The sequence below is a fragment of the Salvia splendens genome, chromosome 3, assembly GCF_004379255.2.
Source record: "Salvia splendens isolate huo1 chromosome 3, SspV2, whole genome shotgun sequence".
NCBI classification, from domain to species: domain Eukaryota; kingdom Viridiplantae; phylum Streptophyta; class Magnoliopsida; order Lamiales; family Lamiaceae; genus Salvia; species Salvia splendens.
Window position 1 is genome coordinate 977,374 of NC_056034.1, and position 22,145 is coordinate 999,518.

Genomic DNA, 22,145 nt, shown 5'->3' on the forward strand with positions numbered 1-22,145 from the left:
ATATATACTTTACATTTGAAATAAATTTTGAGTAATCCCTTACTTGCCCGTCGCAATATTTCTTAATGTGTGCTCAACTATAAACAAAAAATATAATCTTCCATTTAATATCTTATTCTTTTGTTATGGAGGATTTGTTTAACCTACTTTTATGGCAACAGATAGCAATGAATATATTTCCCCCAAACTGATTCGAACCCTAAACCTAATTGTTTCCATACAAACGCGCTCGTATGCAAATCCCAATTCCCCCGCCAATAGAAACCGCATGGACGCCGTAGTCAACTCAGCACTAGAAGAGATATGCTGCGGAGCAGCTGAGGGGCTCAATCTCAGCGACCTATGGGTGAAAATCGGTCCAACTCTCGCTGCCCGCGGCCTCCCCATCTGCCCGAACTTGAAGCGGGCAGTGTGGGAGAATCTGGCTGAGATACCGGAGCTGAATCTTGTGGCGAGCAACGGCGCCTCGTCCAAGCTCGCTGAGGCCCTACTCAATTATACAGCTGAAGAGTGCGAGCAGATGGATGTCAAAATTGTGGCTCCTGAAGCGATGAGGAGAAGTTTTATCGGACTCTACGATGTTGGAACGTCGGAATCGTCTTTGGCTGACATTCAGCGCTTCATTCTCGAACGCCTCGCTGTTGCCCGGTGAGCTCCAGTTTGTCGAAATTTGAATAATATGCATTAGATTTTTCTTGCGCTGTTGGATTGCTGGTCATGTTGTCTATTTGTTCAATGATTGTGTGTCATTACGTATGTGTTGGAGATAGTGAGTTGGGAAGGTCAAGATTTTAATATCTATTATTGTTATCCCCGTATCTTCAGGAACAATGGGATTGCTCAGAATGATCTTACCAAGGAATTACAAATTCCTGCTAACAACTTATGCTACCAATTTAAGACACTTGAAACCAAAGGATTGATAGTAAAGCAGCCAACTGTTATTAGGAAGAATGGTAGCATTGTGTCCACGAATATGCTATATCTTGCTCGTTATGCAAGGCATTTCGGTTCTCAGCAGAGGCTTGAAATCACTAGGACAGATCAGATGTTGATGGGTGGGGAGGGTGCAGACGGTCATAATAACGGAATTCTGGCCGAGAGTGTATCTGTCAAAGATTTCATACCAGCACTGAAAGCCATCTGCGACAAACTTGAAAAAGCTGAGGGCAAGGTATGGAATCTACAGTATCTAGATCCTCATACCTACTTATCTGTGTGCTTATTATATTTTTATTACTGCTGTGCTGCCATCAGGTTCTGGTTGTCTCAGATATAAAAAAAGACCTTGGTTATCGGGGGCCTCATGGTCACAGAAGTTGGAGAAATGTAAGTGGTAAACTATTTCCGCCTTTTTGTCTTTATTTCTTTCCTTATAATCATATTAAGTATTCCTATTTCTTACCATCCCATAATTTACTTGCAATTTATGGTTAGATATGTCAGAGGTTGAAAGATACTCGAGTGGTAGAAGAGTGTCGTACAATAATCAAGAATAAGGTATGTGACCTGGAGTTGCACCTAATGCAAACTAAAAGCACTTTATGACCTTAATCCTCATCTGGTCATTACAAACTTTGTTGGGGTGCAGCACTTTGTGACCTTAATCCTTATCTGGTCATTACAAAGTTTGAATTCTTCACTCCTTTGGCATATTTATATCACAAGTTGCTATTGATAGGATGTATTGGGATGAATTTGCTCTGTACTTTGTTTTTGTATCTGTTTATTGGTCCATTAAATAAACATGGTTAGCTCTGTACAAGTATTTTGAGCAATTAGTTTGAACTGATGAAGAGACCTTTGTTGTTAGTGTTTTCTCTCATCTGGCTTTTCATTGTCAAAGATGCATCACTTAATGTAAGTTAATACTAATATCATGCTGAACTTTGTTGCTCTGTTAATTCCTAGTATTGCTGGATGATTCAATTTTTTTCAAGGTATTGAAATTAACTTAATAGTGTGACATGGATGTGGACTTAAGGTAATGTTGGATATATTCCTAGCATATTTAACAAATTAGAAAATTGGCGAACTCTTGATGCGTGCACATTTTTAATAAGTGAAGGATTATTGGCTTCAAGTTTTCACATCTACTTAACTACTTATATTATTGTATTTAGGAGGTTGATTGTTTACGTCTACTTCAAAGTTTCTCAACATCACTTTTTGAGCCAAGACCTCATGGGCGTGGATCTGATGATATGGACATAGAAGAATCACAAATTTTGTCAAAGAGAGGACTAGTTACTGAAGAAGTTGTAGAGCTTCCCATCTTGCGTCAGGTGTATGACATGATTGATGCTGCAGGGTCAAAAGGATTAACCACTACAGAAGTAAGTGCAACTATTGTAGAATTTGTAGTCAAACATGAACAATGCAAATTACATCTTGATCAGGTTCTTTCTTGAATTTCCTTGATCTTATTTTCGTATTGCTTCAGTTAGGACTTATGATGTCTTTTTTCATCTAGTGTTTTAACTTTCCTCACTCCTCAGGAATCTCCCAGTTTTGCTTCAACATTTGTCAGTGCATAAGTAGTTTTCTGTAGTTATCCATCAAAACTATCTCTGTCTTCTAACATCGTCAAAGTCTGGATGTTTAATATGGAGTAAGTCTATGAGTGAGGGTGCTGCATTGAGGTTTCAAAAGTGACAAGGTGGTATAGTTTGGTTATCAAAAAAGAAATTTATAATGAATTTTTTGTTGATAAAAAAGTCATTTACTTATTATCTTCACTCTACCAATTACACTATTGATTGTATGTGGTCTGGAAGTCCTTAATTTATAGAGCTTTTTTCCACAGCTTATTTAGGATCACATATTATATCTTACCTATTGACACAAAGAATTGTCATGTAATGCTATTCTTCATATTCTGGGTGTACTTGAAATCCAATGGACTCTCTGTAGAAGGTGTAACTTTACTCGATAATTGTTAGAAACATCTATAGAAATTTTCAACTGTTAACTTTACAGCAATTTATGTAAGCAGGTATGTAAAAGGCTTGGACTATGCTGTAAGGAGTACCACAAGCGATATTTTAAACTGTTGATGTCTATATTTGGTGTTCATTCTTTAAAGGAAAGCCACAAAAAAGGCGAGGTCTTCCGACTTTGGACATCTTGTAACTTCAAACCAGAAGCATCCAACATGACACCCATTGAAGGAGAAACAGTTCGTCAGGGAGTTATTGAATCTAAATCACCACCTGTGAACCAGTACCTTCTTAAGGATTCATCTCAGCCTGTGAAGATGCTAGATACTTCTATGTATGTAGGGAATAACAATGGAGATAATGAAAGTGTGAATGATGCAGCTGGCAAAACTGAAGCTTCTAACTGTATGACTGTGGATGAATGTTCTACTGGTCCGCTTGTTTTATGCAATACACAGAGTTCTGATGTGGAGCAATGCACTGGGGTACTTGCCGAGGAACCATTGCAGGGAAGTATGCCAGTACCTAACTTTAATGTGCCAGACACACACCATCTTGCTCTTGTAAATTCTCCAAAGCGTCGATCACATCCAAGGTCTTCCAGTCTTGCATTTCATGCATCCAGCTCACGGAAGGAGCAGCATATACTCAAGATTTTGGAGGTCTGCACCCCAATCTGTCAAACTTACATTCCTGTTATAGCTAGTTGTCTTGATTGTCATTAATCTTGTGGAAATTTTCTGTCTGAAGGAGGAGAAAATCCTATTAAAACCTGAGCTCCACAGGCATCTTGAGAGTCTAGAGACGGAAAAGAACACAGTGATGGATAGGAAGACCTTGGAACGTATTCTTAATAAAATTCAGAAAGAAGGAAATTGTAAATGCATCCATGTGAGTGTCCCAGGCGTGACAAATTGTGGTCGCAGCAGGACAACAGAAGTTGTCCTCCATCCTTCAGTTTATAATGTCTCATCTGAATTATTGACTCAAATCCATGATAAGATGAGGTGTTTTGACATCCAACTGCGGAAGGAAGCATATATGCTGCAGAAGAAAAGCAAATCAGTTCCTATATTAGACAATGTGCAGAGAATCCCCTGTAGCGTGCAGGGCCAACCAGAGCATGCAGGATTGATGCGTGCTAATGGATTTGTGCTGGCAAAAATGGTCAGGACAAGGCTTCTTCACACCTTTCTTTGGGGTTCGGTCTGCAGTTCCCCTGGTTGGGATCAAGCTTTATTCTTTAGTGACCATTCTCGTGATTTAGAAAATCCACACAGCTCTTGTAAGTTATTTGAGTTAAATCTATCAATTAGGTCAATGCCACTTGAACTGTTTTTACAAGTAGTTGGATCTACTGAAAAGTTGGATGTGCTCGAGGAGTGTAAAAGAGGCTTGTTACTTCGTGATCTTCCTATGGAAAAACAAAATTGCCTGATAGATACTCGAGCATCTAATCGCTTGTCGTATCTAGTCGACATACTACGGCGTTTGAAGGTAGGATGCATGGTCTCTTATTAATGGTATTTGCTGTTAATGACAAATCAATCGATTCTTGTGTTTGTGTACCCTTGTATCAATCTTTGTAAGTGATGGGTTTTCTGAGAATAGAGTTCCTTTTAAATGAATGACAGAGCAATACATGAAGCCTGTTCAAATGTGTCCTAGGTTATTTAGTCTTTCATCTTTTAACGAGAGAATAGATTTGTTATAAGGATGTGGACTATTCCGTTCTATATTTAATATTGAAGTTGATGATTGGGCAGGAGAATCCCAAATCAACTTTAAGCTTATGCAGATGGATTGGATTGATTCTTGTTTATTCATCCTTTTCTACTCCAATGTATAATTGTTTATATATTGCCTTCCCAAACTCTTGCCCCTGTTCGGTAAAATACTTTTTACTTTTTGGGCAGCTCATTCGTCTAATGAGCAAGGGGAATGCAGAAGATGGATCCAGCAGCCTCCACACTACTCTTACTTATGCATTGGAATTTAAGCCTTACCTTGAGGAACCAACATCAACTGTTTCATCATCTGGCCATTTAGCTGATCTGCGCCCTCAAATCAGACATGATTTTGTCCTTTCGAGCAAAAAAGCTGTTGATGAATACTGGGGTACTCTGGAGTATTGTTATGCTGCAGCTAAATCAAAGGCCGCATTACTCGCATTTCCAGGATCTGCAGTTAGTCAGGTGTGCTTCCAATACCCATTCTTTTATCCGTTTTCATTAGTTACAGTTATGAGTAGCTTAAGTTGCATCCTTATTAATGAATGACGCAGGAACTAATTTTCGTCTAGTGAGGAGCTATTGTTTACTCTCTCTAACATTAGTATGACTGTCTCAAGCAAGTATCACCCAACAGTCCAACTGTCCTTGTCCAAAACATAGAGCCTTTCTAAGATCATTAAGCCTATTTTATTACTATATTTTCTGAAACTTGGGCAAAGTTATTCGCATTGTAGTTTAACACTCTTGTTTACCCCACACCTAACTGGCACCTTTTATGGTGATACTTATGGCACGATATCTTATATCTTCACTATATTAAACATTATAACTGATATCATTCTCCTTATAAGATTCTTTGGGGTATATATGTTGAAGGGACTCTCTTGCTACATTTTATTTTGCTTTCCTAGATCTACATGTATGATGGCAAAAAGCATTGAAATTGGATAATGAAGCTATGTGTAGTAATTTGGTGAAATACTCTCTCCGTTCCTTTTGTCATGCTCATTTGAGAGCCAGTTTGTATCATTATTGTTGCCTCAATTTATTAGGAGTATATCTTATATCTTGTTCTTTTGTTATTTTCTCTTTTGAATTCCCCCACCTTACAAGGAGTGCACATGTATCGTGTTAAAAACCGATTCAGTAACTTGTATAACTTGGAGTTAAATGCTGATTTCTAACATTTACATAAGTATCATTCTCATCTTGAGTGGTTGAATATGAATCATTCATTCCTTGGAAGATGTATTCCCATGTCTGAAGTTTTCACGGGCATTGCTGGTGCTACTATCTCAACACGAACAAAATAAATAAAAATCGAGTGATTTGATTTTGAGCATGACAATTGAGTTCTTCTGTGTTTTACATTTATATAAATTGTTCAGATATTTCATCCAAAATCATGGGCATCTGCCCGGGTCATGACAGCTGCCCAGCGAGCAGAACTTCTGAAGCGCATAGCTCAAGATGGCTCAAAGAAGAAGCTTTCATTCAAAGACTGTGAGAAGATTGCTGAAGATCTCAATTTGACACTGCAGCAGGTTGGTTTGTTGGGAAGTCATTAGTGTTCTGTATTTTTGCTTGACTTGATATGAAATAAAAGATGATTGTCAATGTACAAAGTGAGTATGCTGAGGTGAACACTTGAAAAGATTTCATGTTCAGTATTATCATCTCGCTTCTAGTTAGTTTTGATTGGAGTTACTCTCTGATATGGTTTAATTTATTAACTACATAAACTGAGCACCTCTGTTAACTAGCTCCTTGGTATTTACACAAGCTGATTGTTCAAATATAACTTCTGTAGTAAAGCAGGCTTCAGGTAACATTTGTTAGTTATGACATACATATAATCTGCTTATGTAATTGCAGGTGCTCCGTTTCTATGATGACAAGAGGCGGCAGTATGCTGCTAGACCTACGAGTTCTGTGGATGCTGAAGGTGAAGAGCTTCAGGCAGTCAACAGAAAACGTACACGGAAGAGGAGGCGTTCATCAGACAGAATTTCCTCAAAGCTTGCAAATGAACATTCAGGTCTGGAGGCAGCTAATTCTTTGTTAGATCCAGATAATCAGCCTACTGTAGAACAAGGTGCTTCGACTGCTACTATGAAAGATGATGATGACCTGTCTCAGAGAAATTCTGAAAGGTTGAGTGAAGAAGATAAGGGGGTCTATTCTTTCAAGCGAGCACTATCACGGTTGAACCCAGCGCGACAGAAAAAGTTTTTTTGGTCAGAGGAGGCTGAGAGGTAATATTATCATATAGTAGCATGTTCATAAATTTTACTCGTATCAATAGCAGCTACTATTAAGCAAAACTTTCTCAAATTCTAGTTTCATTTAATTGCTATTTGATTGTTTTTCCTTTTTAAATTCAGTTTGTATTCTAATTCTGGAGCCTGTTGACATTTCTTTCACAGGCAATTAGTGATTGCATATGCTAGACACCGAGCTGCTCGGGGGGTAAAATTTCACCGTACAGAATGGGTGTCAATTTCAAATCTCCCAGCACCTCCTGATGCGTGCAAAAGAAGAATGGCGTTGTTAAATAGTTTTATCCCTTTCAGAGAGGCTGTTATGAAACTATGCACTATTCTTTCAGACCAATATGCAAAGTACATTGAGAAGTTCCAGGACAAGATGTCGATTAATGCAGATTCTGAAGAGATGATTCGTGGTCCTGCCTCTGAAGAAGCTGGCATGCTTGAGAAATGGGCTAATTTTGATGAGGATATTATTAAGGTTGCATTGGATGATGTCTTAAGATGCAAAAGATTAGCTAAGCTGAATGCTGCTCGAGAAACGTTCCCGGAGCAGGAAATAAGCGTGCATGATGTAAGTTTTATATCTCACATGCGTTAAGAAATAGTATTTGCTTATCGCGCTTTCAAAATAAATGCTTCAGCCAGAGCGCATATTTGTTGTGTATGTCCTACCTATTACTATGCATCATGCAGATAAATATCTCCATCTTGGTTGTGAAAGCATTGGCTGTTTTTGCACTATGTTTCCTTTCTTGGATTTTTGTGCAACATTTCATCATGGTTTAATTTTAATTTGCTTCTCATGGTCAGGACATCGAAGATTGTGGTCAGAGTGGTCAATTATCAAGCACCGAGCAACGTCTTAGAAAAAAATTGCATATAAATACGGGTGCAACAATTTTGAGACAGATACATGAATCAGTTGCTGTTGCAAATGCTGTGGAGCTATTTAAGCTCATCTTTCTAAGCAAATCAAAAGCTCCAGAAGCACCAACTTTGCTGGCCGAAACACTACGTCGTTATTCTGAGCATGACCTCTGTGCTGCTTTTAATTACTTGAGAGAGAAGAAAATTATGGTATGTAGAATTCATCTACTGCTCATGGTAGTTACCCGGCACCATATGGATAAATGTTTAAATTTAGAGTTGTGATGCCTCTGTTGTCATAGTAGGCAATGGTGGAAATAACTTCAATGACTATAATTCCATAATGTGAGTTAGGGGATCTGATATCTATTATTTAGTTATACTGGCTTATTCACTATATTAATAATATGGACATTGAATACTTGGAGTACTTGTTTGCTCTCTGACAACGAACTATATAGTGGTTCTCTAGCTGTCACTGGTCCGTTTCGTCCTTACCTGTATTTGGTTACGCAATAAAGCGGTCTGTTACCTCTCTTGTGCAGATTGGAGGTGGCAGTGGTCAATTTGAATTATCACAGACCTTCTTGCATAGTATCACTTCAACTGAATTTCCCGCTGATACTGGAAGCAGAGCTGCTAAGCTTGCTCTCTGGCTTCATGAGAGAGAAAATGATTTAGTCGAAGAGGGCATTGAAGCTCCATCAGATCTCCAGTGTGGTGAAGTATTCTCTTTATGTGCACTACTATCTTCAGGTGAACTGTCAATTACCCTATTGCTACCCAATGAAGGTGTAGGAGAGACAGAAGATAATAGACCTTCTAAACGTAAAAGTGATACCGCAGAGCCTGATGGTGGATCACCACAAAAATTAAGAAAAACATTTGCTGGGGACAGTGAGATGAGTTCTCGGAGAGAAAAAGGCTTTGCCAGCATAAAGTTATGCTTGAAACGTGAAACAATTCCAAGAATAATGGCCATCGACTCGCTCGGAAAGGTGAACATGTATCCAGCCCCATTTCTTGGTGGAAAAGATCAAAGCAATATTTCGTCTGCTTTGGATGACATTGCTGATCATGCAAGTGATATTATTGATACTGGGACGATAGATCATCCCACTTTCCAGCTTAGTGAATCTCAATGGGAAGCTATGACGGACTATGCCAAGCATCTATTTTCTTCATGTTCTTATGAAGTAAATAGTCTGTTGCTTCAACCCGACTTATTCAAAACACTCTATTCAGCCATTCAGAAGTCTGGTGACAACGGTTTGAGAATGAAAGAGATCCAAAAATTTCTGAACGTTAAGGGTAGGAAACTTTACTCTTGGATACTGTGCAGATATCTTATTTCTCCTACATTTACCCTTTATTGCATATTCCATTTAATTGAAACCATCAATATCCTTTCCAGAAGAGAAAATATTGGAAGTTATAATCGATGTGCTTGAAGCATTTGGGCGAGCGTTAAAGGTTTGCTTTTCTTCCCCATTAATTACCCTAAAACCTTATAGTACCTTTTAAGCTCCTTCTCTGCATGTTTTGTGTCTCACCATCATCTGAGCGTGGAAGGACATCATTCTTGATTTTGACACCTTGCATTGCATCTCAAATGCAGGTCAATGCTTACAATTCAGTTCACGTGGTTGATTCTCTATATCGATCAAAATATTTCTTGACCAGTATAGATGATCGTGTTGCTCATCATCTCAAATCGCAAAGGAAAACCAAGGACGGTTTGCCTTCACCTCTTAATCTTGATAATCAAAGGGAGAATTTGGCTGCCTCGGAGGATAAGATCAACACAAATGACATTGAAGGACACAGAGTCACAATTTTAAATTGTCCCATAGACGTCACAGATCCTCCTGAAGCTGCTTCAACCAAAGTTACCAGAGTAGAAAATCTTGAATGCTGTAGTACTCATTCAAATAGGATATGTAGACCCCTGTTGCCATGGATGAATGGAGATGGTACTATAAACGAGCTTATATACAACAGGCTTCTTCGCCGTGTTCTTGGTATTGTTGTGCTAAATCCAGGGATATTAGAGGTTCGCTATCTTTTTCATTCAATCTTATATTTAAACTCATTCACAGTATGTTTCTATGGCATGATATGCATCACCTCACCGGTTGCATTGCTAGTGAGTTCTTGCGATCAATATCAACCAGCTTCTTAAGATTTTTTTTTATTTTCCCTTGAAAAGTACTTAGAGACATTATTGCTAATCGTCTTTATGTACAGGATGAAATTATAAATCGGATGCAAGGTCTAAATCCTCAGGTATGCAACTTCCTTGTCTCTCAATAAAAGATTAAAGCTCATCAGGACATAGATCTGAGAGTGCTATGGTTTAATACTTTCAACTTTTCTTTTTGTTCTCGACTTTAGTATCTACAAAATACAGTTTTTATCTCAAACCCTTTATTTCACTTCACAGCCCTAGATTCTGCTGCAATTTCTACCTCTGATTGTTACTCTAAGATATTGGTTTTGTCGATCACCAATATATGCTCTTTTTTTAAATAGCCTAAAGATCAAGACACTTCAGATTTGTAAACTGCACTTCCTATAGAATGCAGCTTGCTGTAACTATTGGCGACTTCTTTAATTCGCTGACTTTATCAACTATTTGTTGCTAATCGCTTCAATTAATGCCTTCAATCACCAAAAGTGTAAGATCAAGATACTTAAGATTCCTAACCTCCTATAGAATGCAGCCTCCTGTAATCTATACCAAACTTCCTTATCTCACTTAATTTCCCCATAATTTTTGCATAATCTAATGCCTTCAATCACCAACGGTCTAAGATCAACATACTTTAGAGTCGTAAACTGCCTTCCTCTACTACGTAGCTTGCTGTAATGATTGCCAAACTTCCGTAAGTTTGCTGCATTTCTCCATAATATGTTGCTAATCACATAATTTAATCCTTTCAATCACCAATAGTCTAAGATAAAGATACTTAAGATTCCTAAACCGCCTTCCTATAGAAATCAGCTTCCTGTAACTATTGCCAAACTTCCATAATTCTGTTAATTTCTCCATAATTTGTTGCGGATCACATAATTTTAATGCGTTCAATGATTCAATCACCAACAGTCTAAGATGAAGATACTTTAGAATCCTTCCTATATTATGTAGCTTGCTGTAATTATGGTCAGACTTAATTCGCTTCATTTCTCCAAATTTGTTCCTAACCTCTGTGGCTCTGCATAATGTAATGCCTTCCAGAGCTGCAGGCAGCTGCTACAGATGATGATTCTGAATAACCACATAACTACCCGAAAAATGCAGCAGATGACATCTTCTCAGCCTCCCTCCATTTTGGCAAATCTTCTTGGTGATAAATGCAAAAAGTCTAAGCTGGTATGTCGAGTCCATTTCTTTGCGAATCCCTCGACAACAACCTTTTTGTAGAGCAGCCAGGGCGAACACCATGTGAACCGGGTGAAGGTCGAAACAATGGACATATGTCGAACCCTCTTGTATAATTAGGAAAATCTGGAACACTTTTCTTGTATAGTTAGAATCATGTATTTAAAGTCTCTTGAGTGATGTTTTGGGTTCAACTTCAAATAAAATATTTTGGCCTTATTTACGTTTGGTTCGCTTTTATGGAAGAAATGCTAATAGCAGGCTTTCTATGATTTATGCACTATTTTTCGTAGAGTTTTCTGTTACCTATTTTGCTAAATTATTTATCCTTCTCCATATTCTTCATTCCAGTAAATGGTTTTAAAATAATACTTGTCCACAAAATAGTGACCTATTTTATTATTAATTAATATCTATACTCATTCAATTCATATAATTATAATAATTAAATACTGATATTATTTGAAAAGCTTATTTTATTCACAATACCTTTCAGAAAACTCACTCAAACAACATTAAAGATTCATCCCAAAATAATTGGTTCAACACCTTTTATATCGAGGTTTCCTATGATGGACTAGTCTAAATACTAACTTAGTAAGTCGTAATAATTCTTGAAACACCATTTATAACTATTAGTAGTACTTTATACTAGCGTTTTATGATTAAAAAATATTACTTATTCTCACATTTTCATGTTCTTTATAGTAGTATAATAATATAAGTAATACAAAGAATGGTTTTGGCTACTGTACAAAAACAAAAACAAAAACAAAAACAATAATATTATTCGGTTTAAATCGACAAAATGGAGAATAACTTGAAATAGATATTAGAAAACAAGTTTCTTTTGCGTAAAAAGTGTATATCTTCGTTTGTCATGCCAATTTGTATTTTGGCACATGAAATCAGCGTACAACTTATACAACGAAATAAAATTGATCGAAAATACTATATACTTCCCTCTATCCCATATTATTTGTACAGTTTAATTTTTGGAGTGTTTCAAACTATTTGCATTATTTCTATTTTAAGTAAAAATTATAGTATTTAATTAAAATATTAGAGTTTGTTAAATATTTCCTTATTAAGTGTTGCCTTAGCGTACAACTTATTGATCCAGGATTGGTGGTGAAAAGACTGATTTATCCCTCCAAAAAATCAAATCACCCCCAAAATTGAACAATTCAGGGAGATTTTTGTCCACTCGTGTAAAAAAGGGAGAGCTGCATAATTTTGACTTGTACTAATCATAGTCACCAAACAGAGAAATAGATCCATCCCACTTGGTGAGCCACCCTTCTCCAATTCTTGGCCAGATACTTGAAAATGAATTTTGCTTTTAGATACTAGTAGTATTTTGGATTTCTAATTTAATATTCTAGCTTGTCATTGAACTTGATTGAATTTAATTATTGTTGGTATTTTATAAGCCTATGCATTGTCGTCTGTCGATTGAATTTATAAAGTCCATTTTTTTCGCTTTCTTTAAGTACTATACTCAAGCCATTGTATGTGTGACTAATTAATTATTAAAGTATCATGTTTTATACTTACATTTATTTCTTTCAATTTACAAACAATACATTATCTGATTAGTTTTGATATAGTAAAAAATACTGCCATATATGCTATCATTCGATTATATCTCCAACATCCATGCATTATCAATACGATTATATCTAGCCAGAGATGGGATGAGAAAGAGCAAAATAAGAATTAATACGTTGGAGATTGAATCGAATGAATTGTTTCATATTTCGAAATTAATTTTACTATGCTGTGAGCATGTCATATGCTATTAGTCTATGTTTTTAAAAATTAAATAATTACATGTACTCCCAAAATTCTTCATTCTTAAGTCACATTTAGGGTTGATAATTATAGTAGTTTTTTTCTTCTTAAATTCGAACTACTCCAAGTTTGTATTAAATTTGAATTATAAGTTTGTATTTCTAAAAGTTTGTAGTTAATTTTTTTAAAATAATAATAAAAATAAGAAAATAAAAATCCAAAACCGGGACTGGATACCCGGTCGGGTATCGGGTATTAGATTCTGAAAAATTCGGGATCGGGTACCCGAAATTTTCGGATTAGGTATCCACGGATACCCGATTTGACCGGCCTTACGCACGATATTTGTTACTTTTGGGTTTCAAACATTATGTTTAGCAGTTCCGTCAAAATTTAACGATAACTGAGTAAGATATCATAAAAAAAAAAAAATCAATCACCCACGGCTTGTTGAATCGGCTGTCAATCCCAAAACAAAAATAAAAATATCATAAAAGTTGAATAAGATAATTAACTATATTAAAAAAAGTAAGCCCACTAGTACATCATTTGAGACAAAAATGCAATTAAAATCATAAAACTTAGTACCTTATTTTGCAAAGAGATATTTTATCCTTGCCAAAATTCATCATTCCAAAGAATATCATGAAGATGGCATGAAATGATGAATAATCCCCTCGATGGATTATCATCCAATCCATCTAATGTTTTCATAAACGTGGTCCCAAAATCTGAAATCAAATTCTAATGGTTATGGAAGAAAAGATTAATCAAAAAATAAAGTTTATAACATAAAGTATTATATTTTAAGCTGTCACACCGATATCCCGATCGCTAAATTTTTTAAGAAAACATTATATGTCCAAAAATGAAACAATAGATAGTAAATGGTAATTAGTTAAACGGTGTGACATTTTTGGGTAAACGTCTCAAACGATGGGAAGAAATCGAACATTTGTTAGAATAGTTATATTTGGAAATTGAAATACACATAGTAGTAGATTTATATTACTCCTAATGAGTTGTTGTTGATTGTCTGTGCAATTGGGAAGATGGAAAGTATCATTCGTGCAACCTTTCAAGCCTACATCGTTAGAGGGATTTGGTGCTAAAAGTACCGATAGCTGTAAAATAAAACAAATAAACCATAATTATTAGCTGCTTATTTTAATTTTGATGTTCGTTTATTTGAAAATCTATTTAAGAGGAACCTATTACTACCCAAAGAAACTCGGATTGTTGGATAAGATGTGTAATATATTCTCCTTTAAATAATTTTTTTCATATAAATTTCTATAGTTAGTAAATGAAAGAACTTACTTGATATCGGTCGTAAATGGAGTTCAACATAAATAGCGGAGTCTGGATATCATTGACCACATTTTCCGGGAAAAAACACTTAGATTATTTTTTAAAACTTAGTTAAAGGTCTTGATTCAAATATAAAAATGAGAGAAACAAAGCTTTATAAATATAGTTATATAGAATTAAGTAGTATAATACAAATCCATAACCAATTCTGGAGCCAATCTCTGCGTGCAAGATTTTGGCAGATATTCAGCTAATTTCTGGAAAAAAAATTGATACTCTAAATTAAGTAGTATAATACAAATCCATGCTCCTCCCTAATATGATAAATGTCAAACTCTAATTAGTTAAACTAATTAAACAATACTTTTAAAATATCACAAGAAGTCAGCTATATACATGTTGTGCTCTTTACCAAACTCAATCTTAATACAAAATGCATAATCAGGTCATTTTTAGGTCATGTGAGTTTATTTTTAGGTCAATCTTACTAAAATGACCTAAAATGATCTAAAAATAACTTCAAATCTAGATTTTATAAAATGACATAAAACTTACTAATAATAACCTTCAATGCTTTTGTTAATTATTGACCATCTAATTAGCAAATATCATGGTCAGAATTTGACCTGCATTTTGTATTGAGATCAGAATTTATTTTGATCCTGGCTTAGCCCGTGGACCTAAGATTTTAGATTCAGTTGTTGTGTTTGGGCCTTGTAAGATGAGTTTTACAAGGAGAAAGATACACTAGCTAGTGGTGGAGCGATTGTTTCTATCATTGTTAAGGACTAAATTCCTTAACTATGATCGACGAGGATACTCGGCGATCGATAACTTCTCCGGCGTCCAATCGTAGGATCGGCGGAGGCAAGACTTGGCTGTGCGCGGAAACCTTTCCGTTGGCTCAAGATCAAGTTCAGATAAATCTGGGCGGCTGTGCGTGGGGCTTCCCGTCGGGCAGCAGCGTCAGAAGCGAAAGAACCGTGAGACTCTTTAGGGCTCAAATAATATTGTATTTCATTGATTGACTGAATAAAATGATAACAACCTATCCCTATTTATAATACTAGAATACTAGCTTATGGAACAAGAAACAAATATAAGAAAAGATATGCAAATCCCTAATATATCTAAACTAATTAATAATGATAGAAAGGAGGCTCGTATCAACTCCCCCACTGTTAAAATCCACCTTGTCCTCAAGGTGGGAACCATGAAGCAACGACGAGAGTTGACAGCAAAAGCCTTGGCGAGGCGTCGCCTCCTGGATCAAACACACACCGAGTAGTTGAGCGTGTCCCTTCATCATCTCCATTAAAAATCAACGAAGGCAGACTGGTGTGGTCATCCAAATTCAATGCTAAAATGGAAAGCTCTGCCACACGTCCCTGAATGATCAAACAGGGCTTGTTATTTCGTGGAGGAATCAACCTTGCATCGGCGTCGAGCGATGGTAATCGAGGATTCATGCTTGTAATATCAGTGACATTCAAATCCCCATCAAATTCCGGATCAGTATTGAAGACAACATGGTTTGCAGGCATGGGTAGCTCTATGCGAAAGGTCCCCGTGGCAAACAAGCACTTGATTACTTCTTCATGCGGAAGCTCCTTCTTGCTATCACGTAGATCCGGTTTTGCTAACTGCAGATCAAGAAATTCTCCTTTTTGATTGCTGAGACTGACACATATACCAGGATCGAATGCGCGCACGGTGATCATTTCGATCATCTTAAGTATGTCACTATCTTCATCATCTTTACTCTCAACTAAACCCTTCGGTCCCATCCCATTCTCTTTCCATTTATCTTGAACAATGTTCTTTTCTCCCACAACAACATGAGAACAAGGTACAACTTTATTTATCAAACCATACTCACCAGCCTTTTGCATATTCATTTGCCACTCCTTTGGTCTCGAGCTCGGGACAGCAGCTTGCGGAAGACGATTAGAGGCCAACAATGGAGCTGTCTCCGGTAGCGGTTGCAAGGGCTGGAAAGGACCTGGAGTGGAGGGCGGCAGCTCCAAGGGCTGTGCTGGACTCGGCTGCGGCGGGTGATTTGATCGCGGCAGCGGCAGTGGCGGCTGGTAGGGTTGGTGGATCTGGTCTACAGCAGGGGTGGCCATTAGAGGGGGTTCCCAACACGAAGGCTGACGCGCTGGGGTTTGATCGGATTTGGTGCGGTGGCATGGTGGAGCCGTTGATTCATTGGGGACTAAACGCGAAGGCCCAAAAGAAGCCTCATTATTTCTTGATGGAGGATATGCCATCTTTCGGATTGGTCCAGAAACATTGGGCTGATCAAGATCGGGCTCAGGCTGCGGTAACGTTCGGAATTTGCTAAACCGACGATTTGTGGCATCGAACCAAGTTTCTATCTTGCCACATGCTTCCAATAAGCGGTCTAACTTTGCGTTAATCGGGTTCTCCGCTTTGGTGGCTGGACGAGGGTGATATTGAGGCTGCCACAGGCGATTTCAGGCGTAAGAGTTTCGCGGCTCGACGTATGAATCCGGGACCATATCTGGATCACGTTACGGTGGTGGATAACAGTTATCGGTTCGTTGTCGGGGTGGATCCCAACAAGTGGGGCGGCGCGTCTGGACAGACCCCATTCGGTGAGGTTGCGGTGGACCGTATGGTTCACGTCTGTACCTGGGTGGCGGCTGATCATAGGGGGGAATACCCAGTGGATCGCAGCTGCCCGGAGGGTCCCAGCAGGTTGCACATCGTGGTCGAACCGGCTGGTAAGGATGTAACTGCTGCGCGGCCTGAGGAGGGTCGTATTGACGACGGTGATAGTCGTATGACATGTTGACGGACTGAGGCGTGGCTGTGGTGGATGATGATTGTCTGACTTCGACGCGGCACGCAGGAATCCTTCCTGTCGGGCGTTGCAGAAGTAGAGTTGTCCGGCGGCTAGAGCTCGGCGGACAGGCGGAACTCGACAGCCAAAGCAGTTGCTGTGCGCGGAATGTTTTCCGTCAGGCAGCGGTGTAGCTTCGGTTCGAGATGGTGGGAGGGTGAGATCACGATGAAAGCACCAGTTGTTAAGGACTCAATTCCTTAACTATGATCGACGAGGATACTCGGCGATCGATAACCTCTCCGGCGTCCAATCGTAGGATCGGCGGAGGCAAGACTTGGCTGTGCGCCGAAACCTTTCCGTCGGGCAGCTCAAGATCAAGTTCAGATAAATCTGGGCGGCTGTGCGCGGGGCTTCCCGTCGGGCAGCAGCGTCAGAAGCGAAAGAACCGTGAGACTTTTTAGGGCTCAAATAATATTGTATTTCATTGATTGACTGAATAAAATGATAACAACCTATCCCTATTTATAATACTAGAATACTAGCTTATGGAACAAGAAACAAATATAAGAAAAGATATGCAAATCCCTAATATATCTAAACTAATTAATAATGATAGAAAGGAGGCTCGTATCAATCATCCATCAATTTTGAGGTTGTAAGAGATTAAGATTAATGTATTTTCTTTTTTGGATTGGTTCTCTGATTAGCTAGAGAAGATATCTATATTTTGCATCGAACAAAAAATAATACATTTTAATAGCATACGATATATTGTTTTGATTTTTCGTGTTGTATTGAGCTTTTGTTTTTGCTAGTCTCTGTTAGCTTGGTTTTTTGTTAGACTTTTTCATGTATTCTTGGTCGTTTTCTACTTATCGAGAAAAAAGAACATCATATTTTCAATTTATATTAATATTGCATATATGAGTTGGCGCATTTACATATAAACAAATATCAAATATGCATCTTTAAATTGTCCAAAAATATAGTACTAGTATTTATTTTATTAAAAAATAATTAGCATGATAAAGAGAATCCCAGCAAATAAATAAAGGCTCAAAAAATTGTGAGGTCGAACACCACATATATTTCCAGAAATAAGTAGCTATTAAATACTGGTTAAGCAAGATCAAGACTTTCCCAAACATTTTATTTATTTATTTTTACATAATTGTGCGAAAAGAGTGGAAATTGATGAAAATGTATATTTTTCATCCTTTACAATCAGAGATAATGCAGACTTAGATTTATTTAACTGGTCATTGTATCATTATTTTGTTTTAATAAGTCATTATATTATGAGTGAGGTAATTAGTAAATTCCAATAGTAGAGAAAGTGACCTGATCAATATTGCTTAAAATAATTAAGCCCGATTAAAGGCCCATCTCATTGAAGGCTTTTATATTTAAGTTAGCAAAACTGGATACTAATTGGGCCCGATAAAAGGACCATCAATTATTTTCTAGTAATATTAGATTGTGGGGACTCGTAATTCTGATGTTTTTGGGCTGGTAATATAATGTTATAGATATTATATATTTTTTAAATAGTTAAACTTGAGATTTGGAATATGTTTCGTGTCAGAACTTAAAATAAAAATAGGACTTCTTCAGATTTGTAAAATTTATATAAATTGAATTTTATGGTACTATATATTTTGATTTCAAAAGAAATCTAAAGAAGGAATTTGTGAAATGTTTTTTAACCTCATCGTTAAATAAACAACTACTCTACATGTAGTTGTGGGGTAAATGCCCCAATCAGTATAGAAAATTTTAACTGTATTTTACTTATTATATGTTATAAGTATAATTTAATAAATATTATTATTGCTAGATTTGAGAATCTTGATCACCTTTGCTATAATATTAATATTAATAAATTGTAGTCATAAAATAACTTTTTAAGGCATGTTAAAATTGATTTGATTTTAAGGAAAACCCCTTATGAAGGAAATTGTGAAATGTCTTTTTAGACCTATGAAATAAAATTTCTACCTCCACCATTGCCCTAAACGACTAAATCAACTTATAATATAGGTTCTAGTGTTCTATATAATTTTGAGTGTGGCTTTTAGATTGGTCGTGTAATAAAAATCAAAGTCAAGTCTTGTGTTAATTCAATACTCCAATTTAAGTCTTCATTTCATTTATTTATGGACCTTAATAAATGACACTTAAGAGTCAGCACCAAACTAACTCAACCAACATCACTCAACCACTACTTAGCCAAACAACGTATTACTTGGTGAGTCACATTCCCCTCTCTCATCAATTATTATTTTGTGTTGGCATAGATCTTATATAATATAATCACTGTTGAAGGTCTAATTAGACATAATTAGTGATTAGCCCTCTAAGAAGCCAAAGGCTAAGAAATGTTTTTAATATGTTTTGGTTGACTACTTAGTTTCCAAAATACATTGTATGAAAATTATGGGATGATGTTTGAACATGGCAACTACTTGTAAGTTATTACTTCTAACCAAATCATGGAATTTATTATAATTTCTTAAGGGAAAATAACTGCTAAAACCACCAACTTATGCCTCTTTTCGATTTTTGCAGTATGCTTAAAACATAATTGCTAAAATCATAAATCATTATAAACTCTATTAATTTACCATGCACATTTGTTGATTTAGAACGACGATAACTCATTTAGGAATGAAATTATAATAACAATGATTTGCTTAAATCCCAATCAAGTAAAGAGTTCTTTTCTTTTTATTTGCGTAACGGTCTTCGAATTTTCAATATTCACATGCTATATTATTGTACAAAACTCTCTATCATTACAACAGAAAATAGAAACAATATTTTGTCAAAATTCTAAACTCAAAATTTCAGATATATAGCTCCAGCAAAATAAATTAAATAAGAGTATGAAAAACCTCTCGTGACACAACCAAAAGATTTGACTTTAATCTATTAGTAATATTTTAATGTTTTACTGAGTACTTTTAATAAAATACATTATTCTATCACCACGTTATTTTATCCAATCACAATATTAGTGATGAGGTTCAAAGTTATAAGGAGGCGCCACGTGGGAGACGTCAAATCCTTTTATAATACATCTAAGAATTAATAGGGAGGGGATCCCCTGCTGTGCACAGGTGCGGTCCCCTCACTGTACATACACTATTCATTTGTTTAATAATAAAAAAAAAATTAATAAAAAAGTGAATAGTGAGGGGATCGCACCTGCTGTGCACAGCAGAGGATCCCCTCCCGAATTAATATCATGATTAAGCACACAAAGATCTTCAAATCTTATTTAGATATTTAAGAATGTCAAAATCATTTTTTTTCAGTCTCAACTCTTTGACATTCACAAAGGATCCATTCATCTGCTCCGGAAAATAGAAAAAAAAATCTAAATTAAGTCAAAACCATAAATAAAAAATGTTACACATAATGATGCCATTTTCAAACTTGTAAATTATCTAAAGTCTTGTCCAATGTCAACGCGTGGACCAATAATTAGAGCATCCACTACGCGTCCCGCGCGGCTAGCGTTCCGTCCCGGAGGGACGGTTCCGCCGCGGGACGCGTTGCAACGTTCGTCCCGTCCCGTACCCCGTCCCCAGCCCGTCCCGTAGCCTATATCCGCAAGACAAGGGACGCGCCGGCCCGTCAAGCGCCCGGGCGACGTGGCGCGCCCCCGATGCATGTGGTACATATAGTAAATAAATTGATAAATTGAGACTAATATGTTGTGAGTTACTGTCTACAAATAGAGAGACTAATATCTCTGAAAAAAAAATGACGAAAAATCTATTTTTTGGGGACAGCGGGCAGTATTATATACCTATATTTTCATGAAACACAAAATCAAATTTTATAATTAGTCAGAGCAACTTTTGTTTTTGAACAATATGATCTCAAATCATTGAATCATATCGTTAGATAATTTAAAATCTACACTGATAATCTCAAACAAAATATAAGCACAGCTAGTTGGTGTACGAAACAGTACAGACAATCAAACAATTTTACTATTTATCATATAGTATAAAAATTATGTCAAACAATAGAATAATAATAATAATTAGAATATAAATTGTGAGGACCACTTAGTTAGTAATCAAATTAATTAATAGTCAGTAAAATTTTCCCAGCTCGAAGTCGTTGATATCAATCAGTAATTAATTCAATGAATGTTGTACCATGGTACATAAATAGGTGGAAATGCATCCTATGTGGAGACAAAGAAAACTAAGAGATCTCTGTAGGGACCACAACATCCACGTCAGCGCATATTCTCCAATAGGAGCTCCGGGAAATTTTTGGGGATCAACGGCCGTGATTGAGAATCCGTTGATCAAATCAATGGCTCTCAAGCACGGGGCAACTCCAGCTCAGGTTGCCCTAAGCTGGGGTTTATCGAAGGGCGCGAGCGTGATCGCGAAGAGTTTCAATCTAGAGAGGTTGAAGGAGAACAAGGGGGCTCTTGAACTCAAGTTGGAAGACGATGAAATACTCGAAATCGACTCGAAATTGAAGGAGATGAAGATCATGAGAGGGGATGTTTATGTTAATGATGCAACAAGCCCTTACAAAACAATTCAAGAACTGTGGGATGATGAGATTTGAATATTGGTATGCATTTGCAAAAATTGAATTTTCTCTTGTGATGGTGCTATGAGCACATGAATTTATTGTACATGTATAGATTTGAAGTGTAGTTATACTACACATTAGTGATATTCGGTGTGATGGATTAGATAAGATTTAGTGTATAATATTGTTCGGTTGCATAAACAAGGCATAATACTTGGTCTTGTCACATAGGATTAGTCTACAACAAGATCAGTTTATTGTAACATGTGTTCAATATTATACATCCAAGTTATGAAGTTGATGAATAACACTTTAAATTTCAAAGGTAATATTGGAATAAGGAAATTAATTAATTGGAGAACAAGAAGGCAATGGATGAAGTTATGACAAGAATAAAAAAGGAAAACAATTAAAGACTATGGAAAATCAAATATAAAGTATATTAGTATAATTAGAATATATTTTCCATGTATA

General features: G+C 36.7%; 2 protein-coding genes across 3 annotated transcripts; both read left to right on the forward strand.

The window, feature by feature from the left end:
* Positions 1-139: 139 nt before the first annotated feature.
* On the forward strand, positions 140-11,414 carry LOC121794186. 2 transcript variants are annotated; one of them, XM_042192245.1, is made up of 18 exons: positions 140-648; positions 826-1,174; positions 1,258-1,329; positions 1,438-1,500; positions 2,124-2,336; positions 2,996-3,601; positions 3,690-4,436; positions 4,856-5,134; positions 6,061-6,216; positions 6,548-6,927; positions 7,099-7,513; positions 7,753-8,019; positions 8,355-8,565; positions 8,656-9,120; positions 9,224-9,282; positions 9,428-9,862; positions 10,057-10,095; positions 11,048-11,414. In XM_042192245.1, the coding sequence occupies exons 1-18, from the start codon at positions 152-154 to the stop codon at positions 11,231-11,233; spliced, it is 5,439 nt and encodes a 1,812-aa protein (XP_042048179.1). In that variant the 5' UTR covers positions 140-151; the 3' UTR covers positions 11,234-11,414. The 2 variants fall into 2 exon arrangements, with proteins under 2 accessions (XP_042048179.1, XP_042048178.1); XM_042192244.1 differs by having other exon boundaries at positions 141-648; positions 8,355-9,120.
* A 4,842-nt stretch (positions 11,415-16,256) lies between these two features.
* On the forward strand, positions 16,257-21,704 carry LOC121795308 (NADPH-dependent aldo-keto reductase, chloroplastic-like). Its single transcript, XM_042193827.1, has 2 exons — positions 16,257-16,619; positions 21,294-21,704. Exons 1-2 carry the CDS (start codon positions 16,257-16,259, stop codon positions 21,702-21,704), a joined length of 774 nt encoding a protein of 257 aa, XP_042049761.1.
* Positions 21,705-22,145: the final 441 nt, after the last annotated feature.

What these genes read in the sequence shown, in the direction of transcription:
- LOC121794186 (XM_042192244.1), top strand. Translation starts at nt 152, where the DNA reads ATGGCAACAGATAGCAATGAATATATTTCCCCCAAACTGATTCGAACC. An exon ending in GAACGCCTCGCTGTTGCCCG is followed by an intron (nt 649 to 825) that starts GTGAGCTCCAGT and finishes CCGTATCTTCAG; the next exon opens with GAACAATGGGATTGCTCAGA. An exon ending in TGCAAGGTCTAAATCCTCAG is followed by an intron (nt 10,096 to 11,047) that starts GTATGCAACTTC and finishes AATGCCTTCCAG; the next exon opens with AGCTGCAGGCAGCTGCTACA.
- LOC121795308 (XM_042193827.1), top strand. Translation starts at nt 16,257, where the DNA reads ATGGAGCTGTCTCCGGTAGCGGTTGCAAGGGCTGGAAAGGACCTGGAG. An exon ending in AAGATCGGGCTCAGGCTGCG is followed by an intron (nt 16,620 to 21,293) that starts GTAACGTTCGGA and finishes GTACATAAATAG; the next exon opens with GTGGAAATGCATCCTATGTG.